Source organism: Neoarius graeffei, chromosome 11 (assembly GCF_027579695.1).
Source record: "Neoarius graeffei isolate fNeoGra1 chromosome 11, fNeoGra1.pri, whole genome shotgun sequence".
Lineage (NCBI taxonomy): Eukaryota > Metazoa > Chordata > Actinopteri > Siluriformes > Ariidae > Neoarius > Neoarius graeffei.
The window spans coordinates 5525368-5541039 of record NC_083579.1 but is presented as its reverse complement, the minus strand read 5'-3'; the positions used below and the strand labels follow the sequence as shown (position 1 = coordinate 5541039).

Sequence of the window (15672 nt, the reverse complement as noted above, 5' to 3'; positions counted from 1 at the left end):
AGGTAATTAGGCTAATGAATGATGGTTCAGCTGAAAGGAGGACTGAGGTCTGAGCTTAGTTACTAGGTTTACTGTACTTGGATGTTTTTTAATGTTATTTATAATCTTTCTTTTATTTATTGAACGGGGCGGAGAGAATGCCAAGGCACATTGTTTTTCATTGCTGTGGTACTCTGTACTAATATGCGTATGACAAATAAACCTGAATTGGAAATAGATAGATAGATAGATAGATAGATAGATAGATAGATAGATAGATAGATAGATAGATAGATAGATAGATAGATAGATAGATCAACAGACAGGGAGAGAGGCAGGCAGACAGACCAACCAACAAAGATAGATAGATAGATAGATAGATAGATAGATAGATAGATAGATAGATAGATAGATAGACAGGGAGAGAGGCAGACAGGGAAACAGAGAGGGAGAGAGGCAGACAGACCAACAAAGATAGATAGATAGACAGGCAGGCAGACAGATGGAGAGAGGCAGGCAGGCACAGACAGACAGACCGACCAACAAAGATAGATAGATAGATAGATAGATAGATAGATAGATAGATAGATAGATAGATAGATAGATAGAGACAGACAGGGAAACAGAGAGGGAGAGAGGCAGACAGACCAACAAAGATAGATAGATAGATAGATAGACAGACAGACAGACAGACAGACAGACAGACAGGCAGGCAGGCAGGCAGGCAGACAGACAGACAGACCAACATAGATAGATAGATAGATAGATAGATAGATAGATAGATAGATAGATAGAGAGGCAGACAGGGAAACAGAGAGGGAGAGAGGCAGACAGACCAACATAGATAGATAGATAGATAGATAGATAGATAGATAGATAGATAGATAGATAGACAGGGAGAGAGGCAGACAGGGAAACAGAGAGGGAGAGAGGCAGACAGACCAACAAAGATAGATAGATAGACAGGCAGGCAGACAGATGGAGAGAGGCAGGCAGGCACAGACAGACAGACCGACCAACAAAGATAGATAGATAGATAGATAGATAGATAGATAGATAGATAGATAGATAGATAGATAGATAGATAGATAGAGACAGACAGGGAAACAGAGAGGGAGAGAGGCAGACAGACCAACAAAGATAGATAGATAGATAGATAGACAGACAGACAGACAGACAGACAGGCAGGCAGGCAGGCAGGCAGACAGACAGACAGACAGACCAACATAGATAGATAGATAGATAGATAGATAGATAGATAGATAGATAGGGAGAGAGGCAGACAGGGAAACAGAGAGGGAGAGAGGCAGACAGACCAACATAGATAGATAGATAGATAGATAGATAGATAGATAGATAGATAGATAGATAGATAGATAGATAGATAGGCAGACAGGCAGGCAGGCAGGCAGACAGACAGGCAGGCAGGCAGGCAGACAGACAGACAGACAGACAGGGAAAGAGGCAGGCAGACAGACCAGCAGACAGACAGAGAGAGACAGACAGACAGACCAACATAGATAGATAGACAGGCAGACAGGGAGAGAGGCAGACAGACAGACAGAGAAGCAGACAGACAGACCAACAGACAGGGAGAGAGGCAGACAGACGGACCAACAGACAGGGAGAAAGGCAGACAGACAGAGTGTATCGGTTTGAATATCCTTACAACAATTTTTTGAACGATATCCTTTTGGTTCCAGAAGGAAAACCAAAATGGTATCAGTTCTAAAGTCTGAATGTGATTTAATGTGTTTTTATTCTTTCATCACTTGTTTGTTCATCCTTTTTCTTTATATTTTATTCGTTAAATCTGCTGTAAGGATTTAATCCAGTTGGATTTCTGATTGCTGCTCCTTTATTTTAGCTCCTGTGTTTGTGATTAGCTTTACTGGTGCGTTTTCCCTAAAACAGAGACAAACTCGTATTTTAAACCACGGAGACGTGATTCATGATGAATGTGATGAGATGTAGTTTGGACAGTTCGCTCTGACAAGGTGATGATTTTATGTTTAAAGTCGATACTCTGAGACTCTGTGTGAGACGTGATGTGATGTGGTGGTGGTTTTTTTGTTCTCACTCAGCTCGAGCTCATGCCTTTTGCACACACTAGCTGTTGAATGCATGTCTCGATGTGTGTGTTTTGCATGTGTGTGTGTGCGTGTGTGTGTGCGCATGCTGTGAGCTTGACGTACGGTTCTGTCTCCATGCTGTTGAGTTTGGCCACAAAGTTACGTGGCACGAACCCCCTCTGTCCCGTCGACAGAGACTCGGCCATGAACCACTCAGGATCATCACTGAGACAAAAACAAACAATCGTTATTACATTTTCATATTTAAGGTGAATAAGTTTGACTTCACAGCTCGATATGTAATTATCACAAGGAAATATGAGAAGAGCGTAGAGCAGGTAAAGCATTAAACAGATGAACCGTGTGTGTGTTCATGATTAGAATAAATACACTGCAGTGTGAGAGACAGTTTCCAGAGAAACAGGATGCATCGGAAAAAAGTTGTTAGTTGTCTATTTTAAAAAAGTTTGTCAAATGAGCTGTTACTATGGAAACGCCCGTGTAATATTAGTTAGCATTTTGCTTATGGCAGCATTCTGTCATCGACCTCGGTGATAAATTTCTAGAAAAGAGGAAACTGTGTACAATACCGCAATATCCGTTATAACCGTTATTAATACATGGTTATTTATTTATTTATTTATTTATTTATTCATTTAATAAAAATTCATTTCATAAAAGCTAGTTTTCAAATTGTATATTTTTGTATATTAAATTTAAATAATTTTTTTAATTAAAAAAATTAATTTTAAAATTATATATATATATATATGCTTTTGTATTTATATATATATAAAAAAACATTAAATGTAGCCCATACAAAAATAAAAAATATTACTTTTTATATTTTGTGTATACCACATACAGTATATTCACCAAATTTTACCCAGAAAAAAACAAAAAAGTTGATATATATATATACACACACTAGTATGTATGTATGTATGTATGTGTGTGTGTGTATGTGTGTGTATATATATATGTATGTATGTATGTGTGTGTGTGTGTGTGTGTGTGTGTATACACACACACACACACACACACACACACACACACACACAGTATACCACCTATTAGTACCAAAAAATACTTACTCATAAAAATATTTATACGACACCTATTTTGGTTACCTAATAAAATATTAAAATTATTAATATTAAAATATTAAAACAGATGTAATTAATATTACAGAAATCATTAAATTCATGAAATTAAACTATATTAAATTGTTAAATGTGAGCTTGAATACTAAAATCATCCACAAATTATTTAAATAAATATCATAAAATAATTTTTAAAAAAGTATTAAATCCCGTTTTTAATGACTTTCTAATGAACACATTTTGTATTTTTTATTTATTCTATATGTCTAGTAAGCAAAATTATCACGTGTGTACAATCATCCACACTAATGACACAAAAGAAAGAAAATGGTGGTTTCGTATTGCTCTCGTAATCTAGTGAAGGAATATTCTCCACTCTTTACTCACCAGCCAGTTTATTAGGAACACCCGGAGCCCTGCTCAGTCATGCAATTATCTAATCAATCGATCATCATGTAGCAGCAGCGCAAGGCGTAAAATCCTCTCGAGCTTTGTTTAAATTTTACATCAACCATCAGAATGGTGGAAAATAATATTTTTATCTGTGACATTGTTGTAGGTGTGAGGTTGAATGTTTCAGAAAGTGCTGATCTGCTGGTATTTTCATGCAAAACAGAGTCGAGATGGATGTCAGAGTTCTGCAGACGGAAAATCATCGCTTCGTTGATGAAAAAGGTCAGAGGAGGACAGCCACACCAGTTGGAGCTGACAGGAAGGCTCCGGTCAGTCAAATCACTACTCTTTACAACTGTAGTGTGCAGAAAAGCATCTCAACACGCTGAACCCGAATGAGGTGCTAAACACACACACGTAAAATGTGTTTTTGAGCTGGAAAGGAAGTGATATGACTGGACTCTGATGCAAAGCATCAATTCTGGTGTTAATGTGGACAAATTTAGTAAAATATCAACATTTTATGGGTTAAAAATGACTCAAGCGATCTCTACTGGATAAAATTATCCTGAACCTTTCAAGACTGATGCTGATGTAGAGTTGCCTGTTTGGTTCGTCCCTACATCATGATTTAAAAAAAAATAATAATAATAATAAAGAATGTTAACACTCTCAAACCAGAGGTGGGCGGTCCACCTTCCTCTAGCCCCGCCCTTCAATTGGAGTCTGAAACTGTGCTCATTTTCAAATTGAGACTCATTGTTAACATCCCCACCCTTCCTCCTCTCAGCCCCTTGCTCACTTTTTAGCGTTTTTCATAATTACGTAGTGGGAGGAGTTAGGCTCAGAGCTGGGGGTGTGGTTACACTTTAAGGAGGATGGGCTACAACAGCAGGAGACCACTTGTGCTTCCACTCCTGTTAGGATACAGTGGATACAGGATATTCCAAAGCTGGACAGATTATATGACTATCGTGTAAAAAGTCCATCTGGCTCCAAGATGCGCCAAGAAACGTGACTGAAACTCTTGACATGACTGTGTGCATCGCTCTACTGCCACCTGATTGGCCGATTGGATGATCACATGAACGACCAGGGGTTGAAGTGTTCCTGTTAAAGTGGCTGGTTTGAAATGAATGCGAACCTGTTGGAAGGTATCATCATGTACCGGAAACAAGAGTACCAGACATTATCATTGTGAGGAAAAACACACAGAGCGCGAATCTACTGAAACATCAACGGCAGATCTGTTCCTCTTTCCACTTCCTCCATACAGAGCGTATTAATCTCTTACTCGCCAATGATCTTCATCTTCTCGCCTTTCTCGAAGCCCAGGTCATCAGCGTGGCATGGTTTATAGGAGTACTTCGCCACCACCAAGTTATCTGCAATACACAAAATCATTAGAAATGAGAAATCAGAAAAATTCCACTAATACAAGTCAAAACCTGCCTGGATTTTATTCAGATTTATTTGTTTAGAGTTTAGTTGTGACTCAACATGACTCACTATTAAGCAATAACTGATCACCAGATATATAACATATCAGGAGTAAAGCACTCCGGGTCATGCTGTTACAGGAAAATAATCAACAACCTCATGGTGTCATGAAGCTGAGTTACTGTCACCACCTCCAAGCTGATTATTTTCCCGTATCGGCACGTCTCAGTGTTTTATTTCTCTTATTATTCCACTTTTATTATAAAAGTGATTTTTTTGAAATTAAACAACAACCGGTGATACTTTTATCCATTTATAGTTACACTTAATGTTGTGGAAAGGTTGTGAAAAATATTACACTTGTATTATAGACGATATAAAGTTATTTCCTCACAAACTTCTTTTTTTTTTCTTGTTCATGAAGTTAAATAAGATTAAAAAAAGTCACATAAATAAGAAATCGCAAAGTGAAAAGTCCTGTATCCAAAGCACTTTGATAGATAGTTGCTATAGAAACGATAATGCATTAGAATTATTAATAATAATAATAACAATAATAATAATAGTGTTAAATAAATAAAGGTGTTATTTATTCAGTTTATTTATTATAATCATAAAAAACTAAACTAAATGATAAAATAATAACTAAAATAACATTTAAAATAATAGTTAAAATAACGTAAATAATGAATATATAAGGTGTTAAATAAAAAGGTGTTATTTATTCAGTTTATTTATTATAATAATAAAAATAAATAAACTAAACAATAAAATAATAACTAAAAATAATATATAATAATAATGAAAATAAATAAACAAAATAATGCATAAATAAGGTGCTAAATAAATAAAGGTGCTATTTATTTAGTTTATTTATTTATTATGATATAAAAAATAAATAGTAAAATCATAACTAAAAAATAAAAAACTAAAATAAATAAAGTAAATTATAAACAAATAAGGTGTTAAATAAAGGTGTTGTTTATTCAGTCTATTATAATTAAAAAATAAACAAAACTAAATAATGTAATAATTAACATAAAAATAATACTAAATAACTAAATGGTAAACTATATACTGTAATAAATTATTTTGACTAATAAAATGATATAAACTAATAATCATAATAATTATAAATGAATTATAATAATAAACCTGTGATTTATTATTAACCTGCACTATTGTCAGAGCTGCTGTCATAGAAAACTAATCAACAACCTTCTGACCAATCAAAGTCCAGAACTCTCAGTGCTGTGGAATCATGACAAATAATCATCAGCAACAGAGTAAAATGTGTGAAAATGTTTTGGATGAATCGCAACAGCGTAAAATCTGTGTATCAGACTCTGTTATAACTAAAAGTGTGTGATCTGAGAAGAAAGGAGTTTGTGTTGATGATCAGTTATTCAGCAGATCCCAGTGCTCAGCACCTGAGCGTGTTACGGTGAACAGGCTCACCTGGTAACGGTGAGGTCGGAGGAGGCGTGTAGTTGGCGTTAAACAGGGGCTTGGTGTCGCCAGGCAAGAGCTGAAAAAAACAGAAGAGAAAATATAAAGAGGAAATGACGCACCAACGGATTTCTAACGAGTCCAAGTGTGTTCCTTTAAGTTCATCAAAATGATGCTGAAAGAAATCTGAGAAGTGTGTTCGAGCCCCGCCCGTCACCTTTCACCTTTGTTTTTGCTAATGGTGGAAGTGTGAAAGGTGTCGATTCTCATTAGAAAGTCAGATTTAACCTCGAGCCCATGACCTCGGAGTGTTATGTAAGGAATAAAACATAATACAGAATGATGTGGGAAAATAATCAGTAACGAGGTGCAGTCATGTGACCACAAAGTGAATTACTGTATAACCGTATTTTCCTTTAAGGAAGCGTTTTATTCCTGTCATATCACATCAAATTTACCAACAATTTACAAATTTCTTTGACTTCACGGACAACACATAGTACTGTACTTTTTTATCCATTTATAGTTACTTTTAATGTTGTGGATCATCCACAAATAAACTGTTTCAGTGTCTTCATCCTGAAAAGTGTAAACTCTTCAGTCTTCTGACTGGGACAAAGTGCCAACACTGGAGACTCCTTCCATAGAAGTTAAATAAACATCTCCAGCAAGAAAACGTCACCATTTCAACGATAACATACGGCGTTTTAAAAAATTCTGTCGATCTGGAGCGTCCAGTCTACAAGTGGATTGATGAGCTGTTACTATAGCAACGATATGTAGCTAATAGACATTTATAGCTACCAGTTTAGCATCGTGGAGGCTGCAGGTCAAAATTGAGTTTCACTGATGCTGATGTTTCTCCCACTGGTAACTAATAAATGTGGGTCAGAGAGATGATGATGATGATGATGTTCGTCCTTCAGGTTCAAAGATGTCCATGACTTCAATTTGGTGGTTGTGGGTCCAGAGATGACTGATGAGGCCAATCCGGGCTTTGAAGGTACACCCACATGTTGATGTTCCACAAGTACTGTCACTGTATTTCTGTTGTATTTCGAGCACTGAGTGGGATCTCCGCCACCCACGGTGTGCTGGCCAGGGTGAGGTGAAGCAGGCTATGTTTGGGTCACCTTTCCTAGCCCCTTCCTCCAATGGAGGTGAGCAGAGTGAATCCTAAACAGGGCTGTTCAGACACCCAGGGGGCTGCCGAACTCTACTGCTGCTTCCTTCTACCAGAGAGCGATGACCCTATGCCCTGGGCCACCTGTGTGCAGGTTCGTGACTCCACCTTCCAGTATTTCCACACCTGCTGCTTTGCCACTTGCCCATCGCCACAGGACTTGAATTTGAAGTCATGAGCTTGGATTAGCGTGAGAGAGAGTTGCGCAGCCATTAGCCTCACTCTCTCATCCCGACCTAACTGGGTCCAGGGGCAAGATAGAACCAAGACAGCTGGAGCTACCGTAGGTTGGGATGCAGTGGATGGCCAACAGTGTTCCACGTGTTGCACTGTGCCCTGATCACACTCCACAAGTGCTTTACTGGGTCCGCCTTCCTTCCTGTTGATCCACCGGGTGGTGGTCTTCTGCACAGTCTGCCAAGTCCAGTCTTTGGTCCTAACCCTGACCAGGGGGAGTGAGGGGTTGCTAGTGCTTGCTCAAGGTACCACCCCAGGCTAGTGAAGGGAAGGAGACACCTTACTACTCCATTGCATGGCAGTCAAGGATGGGATACGCCCACTCAAGATGAGAGAAAAGATCAGAGAGATAAAAACAACCATAGCTCCACCTTGAAGCTTATCTATCTGTCTATCTATCTATCCATCCATCCATCCATCCATCCTACCCTACTTTGGTGTCTCTCCACACCAGGATCGAACTCAGGTAGGGGGCATGGCTTAACACCCTAAAGCCTGGGTTGATGATAAATTCTCTGTTATTTTATGACTTTACTGAGATAAACAACATGCTCAGGAAAAAAGTACATTATTATAACTTTAGGTGTGGAACAGATCCTCACTAGAGGGACTAGTACCCTTTACGGTACTTACTGTTATCCTTTACTGTATATACTGCTTGGGAACATACAGTCCAGTCCAAAAGTCTTAGGCACATGTAAAGACCAAAAATGGCTTTAAAAAATAATGAAATTAAATGTTTCAACATTAAAAAAATACTATAAACTGTAATCAGTAAGCCATAATAAATGAAGATAACAGAGTCAGTATTTGGAGTGAGACGACCCTTTGCTTTAGTCTCAGGTCCAGTGAGTGCAGTTTTATGTGGAAATGATCTGTAGGTTTTACTGAACGTCTTACAGAACCAGCCGCGGTTCTTCTGGACACTTTGACTGTCACACTCACTTCTTCATTTTGCACCAAACAAACAAACAAAAAAAAGCAGCCTTCATTACGTTTTCTTTTTTAATCTTTTTTTAAAGTGCTCTCTTATGGAATATGCTGCTCAGATACAAACATCTTTTCTGTAACGTTTAATTTTGTGCTCGAAAACGAACGTTTGGACTCTAAAATGTTTTTGTGTTGTTGACTCGATAATGTAGAAGTTATAAAATAGAAATCTGTAACAAAGTTTGTATGCAAACAAATAGGGGACTTTTGCACAGTACTGTGTGGGTAACTTTCTGACCCTTTTTGGTTCCCATAGTTACCTTGATGAGCCCTAAAGGGTACATTAGTAGGACATTAGGACTCCGACTGCCCCCCTGTTTCTGACGGTGATGTCTCGGGGAAGTGTGTGATGATTTATATACACACAGATTGTTCAATGCCCCATTTGACAGCCAGAGAATAAATGTCCCTAACTTGTGTTACACTGAAATATGTCTCAGCCGCACTCAGGGTGAGGAGAGGAGAGAAGAGAAAAAGAGGAGAGGACAGGAGAGGAGAGGACAGGACAGAAGAGAAGAGAAAAAGAGGAGAGGACAGGAGAGAAGAGAAGAGAGGAGAGAAAAGGAAAGAAGAGGAGAGGACAGTAAAGGAGAGGACAGTAAAGGAGAGAAGAGGAGAGGACAGGAGAGAGGAGGAGAGAAGAAGAGAGGAAAGAAGAAGAGGAGATGAGAGGAGAAGGGAAGAGGGGAGGAGAGAGGATAAGAGGAGAGGTGAGGGGAGGAAATCATGGTGTTAATTTCACTTTTGGATTTACAGGATTACAAACTCAGCTGAAAACCCCAGAGTGTGTGTGTGTGTGTGTGTGTGTGTGTGTGTGTGTGTGGTGGTGTGTGTGTGTGGTGGGGTGTGTGTGTGTGGTGGTGGTGGGGGTATTAGCTTGTCATAAACGTTGAATTCCTTGTGATATGGCGACGTTCTGATGAAGTGTGTGTGCTGTTTCAGACTCTCTGACCCCGAGTGTGATTTGTACAGAGCGCTGTGTTGCAGGGACGAGGCCGTGTTTAATTCACCAGCGTGCGCAGTTTCTCGGTTCCTCAGCAGCGACACAGAGTTCAATAACGATTCAAACAAACGACGCTGATTTGATTTTTAACGTTCACTCTTCATAACGTTTCATACACAATATGTGGAAATGCTGGAATGTGTGTCATTCTCACAGCGAATCTTAACCCCTTCTCCCTCTTTCTCTCTGTCTTTCTGTCTGTCTCTCTCTCTCTCTTTCTGTCTGTCTGTCTCTCTCTCTCATTGTCTGCCTGCCTCTCTCTCTCTCTCTCTCTCATTATGTCTTTGTGTCTGTCCATCTCTCTCTCATTGTCTCTCTCTCTTGCATTATCTCTCTTCTCTCCTCTGTCTCTCTCTCATTATGTCTCTGTTTGTCTGTCTCTTATCTCCTCTGTCTCTTTTTCTCTGTCTCTCTCATTATGTCTCTCTCTGTCTCTGTCTGTTTGTCTCTCTCTCCATGTCTCTCTGTGTCTGTCCGTCTCTCTCTCTTGCATTATCTCTCTCTGTCTCTGTCTTTCTCATTATGTCTCTGTCTGTGTCTGTCTATCTCTTCTCTCTGTCTTGCTCTCATTATGTCTCTCTGTGTCTGTCCGTCTCTCTCTCTCTCGTTGTCTCTCTCTCTCTTGCATTATCTCTGTCTCTCTCTTCTCTCCTCTGTTTCTCTCTCTCTCTCATTATGTCTCTGTCTGTCTCTGTCTCTCATTATGTCTCTCTGTTTGTCTGTCTCTTCTCTCTCTCTCTCTCTCTCTGACCTCTTTTGAGAAGGCAGTAAATCACACGTGCCCCACTCCGTCTCTCCATCCCTCAAACTCGTAGCTTCACCTCACCACTTAGCTTTCTTCGCCCCTCTTCCGCTCATCTGTAACGCCACTTCTGCAGTCTGCGCTTTCTTCATTCTCTCCACAGCGAGACCACAGAGCCGTGCAGCACGTCAGCATCCGCTCTCTACATCTATAAACTCCCATCCTGAGGCCTCACACACCACCACCGTCACTGGATCACACACTTTCAGTCTCTATTGTGTAGAAACTTCGTCGTATCAGGAATAAAAGGCTCCATCTCATGCTGATGAAGTGACGTGGACGTGAACTACTCTTAATGTGCCCAAGTGTTTTTATTCCTCTAATAGCAGAGCAGTTCGCCAGCAATATCCGTTCTTTACTAATTAAAGAATGACATGGTGTCGTTTTTAATCGTGGATCCACAAAACAAGATGAGATTCGAGAGGATAACAGCCAGAAAGTTTGATCTGTGACTGTTACAAAGAACTCAAACTGGAGACTCCTTCCATAATTTCCTTACAGAAAACTCAGCAATGATTACAAACACTTTCTAAATCTGTTATAGAGGATATTACACAGCTGCATGAAGATATGAAGTTAATCTTCGAGTGGTGAATGTACTGTACATGTCACGAGTGAGCGAGAAGATAAACTTCATATCTTCAAGCCGACGTGTGATTTTTCTTTTTATTATATCGACACATTCACAAACAAAAAGTCCCCAAATTTATCAAAACAAAATTCATCTTTGATTTTCTCATGAGTGACAGATAGAAATTTATGTCCTGATTTTGGTTCTCCATGTCCCAGATGGAGCTTGGATGAAAAATACCAGTGGTGTATTTCCCAGTAAAACACTCATGTCTATATAATATATGTATTTTTTTTCGCAGTCCGGTTTCCATCAAATCCTGCGCTCTGATTAGCTGGCGCGCGGGTCTGTATCCTACGGTACGGACCCCAGTTACGGACTCCGGTTACGGACCTCTGGCGACTCGCTCATTCACAACAACAACAACATAGTAGCAATTTTTGTCAACATTTATCTTTTTTATAAGATTTATTTATAAGATTTTATCAAAAATCTTATAAATTTTTGCCAGCATTTCTCAGGAGAATAGCGTTAATTTTACAGCATGGATAGCGATAACGACAGTGTTCACAGCGAAAGCGAGTTTTACTACCCTGAGGAAGAAGAAATAAAACATTTCAGGAGAAAGCTAAAAACCTCTAACTGTTGCTAACGCCGAGCAACAACATGGCTGAATCTTGAATGACTCCTATTTGTATAAATAGGGGACTACATAGGCGGCAAAATGTAGTTTTTTTTCCTGCCATGGAAGTGCACTTGTATACCGAGGAGGAAGCCATTTGCATTACAGCCGTGAATGAGGATTCAAAATGGCGGCTCGGCTCGGTTTTCCCTTTCGGGTGCTCTCGTTTTCTGTTAGAATTTGGTAAGGAAAAAAATAAATATATTATTTACCAGCTTAAGGTCGGTCCGTATGGTGAAATACCGTGACCTCGGCCTTGAATACTGACCTCGGCCCAGACGGCCTCACTCAGTACTTTCAAGACCTCGGTCACGGTATTTCACCATACGGACCTCCTAGCTGCTAAGTAACATATATATTCTATCCACATTCACTGAATATGAGCAATCGCGCGCTCTGATTGGCTACTCTACGACTAGGATATCAGCTCATATACCCCGAGTAGAGAAGAAAAATGGCGGCGCGTGTTACTGAACCAACCAAGGATGAAATAAAAATTAGACTCGAAAACAAAACCTTAAAACATACAAAAAAAAAAGCAACAAAATATGGAATGAAAGTATTTGATGGGAGGAACGTATCTTTTTTATTTTTCAAGAATTATTATTATTATTATAATAGCATTTTTCACAAATTGCTCCTGTCTTTCTGCTGGTTTATTTACGTTCTTCATCTTTAAGCATTAAAATTTGTTGAATTTTTTTAGACTGGTTTAAAAGCTCAAAGCAGTTTGGAAATTACAGAACTGAAACGTCCAAGGAAGAATTAAATAAATATCTAAAGCTGTTCTATTCCTCGACAGCATGACCAACAGCGAGATGGCACTTTCTACAAAAAAACAACACTCAAGTCAATTTGTGCTGCCATCAGTAAGTTTTTAAGAAGTCTGACTAAGCAGAAATGATTTTGTCGATGTTTTGTATAAAGTTTTTATTTATCAAATTTGGAAAAAATTAAAAATAAAAATGCTCTGTTTCTCAAAATCCAGGTGAATGTGGGTAGAATAAAACAGTTATTCCACTCAATCTGGTCGTACACGGCTTATAGCCGCTATCAGCTCATGTACGACTCGATTTCGCGGAATAACTGTAACACACACACACACATATATATATATATATATATATATATATATATATATATATATATATATATATATATATATATATAAAAACACACACATATATATATATGTGTGTGTGTGTGTGTTTATTTATATATATATATATATATATATATATATATATATATATATATATATATATATATGAGTGCATTAAAGGAGATCTGAAGGCAAATTTTTTATTATAAGAATTCTATTTCTCATTTTATTAAATATCGGAATGCATGTTTGATCGCTACTTTGTCGCTGCTGTAGCAAGTTATGAGTGTTTGAAATCTGCTCTGTAATATCAGTCCATATGTCAAAGTGATGGCCGTAAACGAGATTCGTTGAGACCTGCGTGAGACATCGTAGGACGGAAGTAAAACGTACAGCGGAAATCAAACTGACCGACATCTGCCAACGTTGTCAAAAGACGCGTGGGCCCTCTTTCGAACGCTGATGTAATCAAGCCGGAAGTTTTGTTTGTTTTGATAGCAATCAGGAAAGTTTGAAAAAAGTAGGCAGTAATCGTCATTTAAACTCGTTTTTGTGCAGTATTTCGTTTGGAAAACAGTTTTCAAAATGGTGGCGCTGACACTTGACGTTTCAAAGTCTCACACAAGTCTCGTGAAGATCGCGCGGATAAGCGACGCCTGCCGTGGACCAAACGAACTAAATTCAACACGGCTAAAAACTAAATAGGCCGATAAGTATAATATTTAATTGTAATTAGTTGCCAATATGAGTCACGATATAAGGTTACTAAAACCGAAAACGTAATTGAATAACACGTTAATTAAGAAATAAAGCAAGTTTAAAAATGACTTCAGTTCTCCTTTAAATACTACTGTCAGAGCTGCTGTTATAGAAAATTAATCAACACCTTCTGACCAATCAGACTATCTATTTATCTTTAATCTTCTTTAAATAAAGAAAATGCACCAGACATTTGGGAAATGAAGAAAACATCGTCTCAATTTGAACCCCTCCCCCCCCGACTTGATCATGTGTTTCGGGGTTCGAGGATGTACTTGATGCAGAAACCCAGACGCTTGCCCACATGCCGCTTGTACGAAGCCACATAAACTCAGTACGGTACAGATGATACGGTACAAAACGCCGTGCTGGTGATTCGTCTTAGTGATTCAGTAACAGCACACGATTCCACAAACATCTCAAAGGGAAAATGAAATGAAAAGGATTGCAGAATTTCAGAACTTCCTTCAATTCCACACATACCTGGTTTGGAGGAATGGGGCAGTTGCAGTGCTCGCAGATCTCATCATCGGGGTGGTAGGAGAAGCCGTCGTCCGAGTCGTAAGAGCTACAGTTCCCCATGGTCTCTGATGGAGAGACAGGAACATTGTTAAAAAAATGGCACTAACATCAGATTGAGTTTGATTTTTTATTTAAACATGTCTGAAGGATGTGTTTGTTCATGGAAGGAGTCTCCAGTGTCAGTGCATTCTTTAGAACAGTCAGACGGAAAGCTGGACGTTTTCTGACATTTTCAGGAGTTTATATTTACACGGTGCATTTTCTCTGCGATGTGACAAGCTATTGGTGGCGGTGGTGTTGTTGCTGTTGATCTTATTAACTTCAAAGAAAGGAAAAAAGAAAGACTCTGGCGAGGGAATGACTGTTTATAGCAGCTGTAACATGAATGAAAAAAGGAGCTGATTTCGTTTTATGGATGTTCCATAATGTAACCATAAATGGATAAAAATGCATGATGTATGGTTTAGTTTAGTTCAGTTTAGTGCACTTCGCCAGAAAAAGATAAATAACTAAACAGAGACTGTGACCAAAGTCTCTATAAAGACTAAAGAGATTTGAAAAAAAAAATTTCATGGATCCTTCCGGATCAGTGATCCAGATCAGTACCAAAAGTCACATCAACATATTTCAGCCCAGAGGGATTCTTCATGTGAGATTTGATGACTGGTTGAAAACTGAGGGAGAAATAGCATCCTAAAAAACATTAGGATGATAATAATAATAATAAAGTCGAAAGATCCTGAGTGAGAGTAACAATTTGCACCAGTGCAGTGAACGCAAATTAATTATGATAAAATAAATTTAAAAAAAATTAAATACAATAAATAAATAACACTAAACATGGTGGCGAGGGACAATAACAGGACTCGCACCCCAATTAAAAATTGTCCCTTATGCTCAAAGCGGCTAGAGATAATGAGATGAGATGAGAAAAAATGCATCATAATAATAATAATAATAATAATAATATAATGCTGCAAAGAGTGTCACGTTCTTTAATAAATGAGAAATTGTAATTGTTATGGAAATGGAAATTGCTGTGTTGGAAGAACAATAAAAACAAAACCCTTCAGCTTTAAGGCGGGATCAGTGACTCCACCCCTTCACACCACCCTCACTGATTAGTTTCTTCTACCATCACAACGCACAGTTACTCTCATGTATAAATATTAATTATATTCGCCTTGTAGCTGAAGGATGGAACACTGTGGGCAGCCATATTGGCATTCTTCCCCTTCAGGCCACACCCTAAACTTCTGAATGTTCATCATCGTCATTGTTTGTGTAATTTCCTCGGGAATTACACCAAGATGTCAGCATTCTCTAGCCAGCTGACTGTGTCCACGTCCAGTTTGATGAGACCGTCAGGCCCATGGGGTGGCCTG

General features: G+C 38.7%; 1 protein-coding gene across 4 annotated transcripts in view; it reads right to left on the bottom strand.

The window, feature by feature from the left end:
* The window catches only part of lck (LCK proto-oncogene, Src family tyrosine kinase), a 79635-nt gene that overhangs the window by 51665 nt on the left and 12298 nt on the right, over window positions 1-15672 (bottom strand). For all 4 annotated transcript variants that reach the window (XM_060933308.1, XM_060933310.1, XM_060933311.1 and 1 more), the window contains exons 2-5: window positions 14249-14352; window positions 6446-6515; window positions 4842-4932; window positions 2175-2276 (exon numbers count right to left, since the gene is read on the bottom strand). In XM_060933308.1, coding sequence (XP_060789291.1) covers window positions 2175-2276; window positions 4842-4932; window positions 6446-6515; window positions 14249-14347 — 362 coding nt within the window. In that variant the 5' untranslated portion in view covers window positions 14348-14352. The remainder of the gene's footprint in view (window positions 1-2174; window positions 2277-4841; window positions 4933-6445; window positions 6516-14248; window positions 14353-15672) is intronic.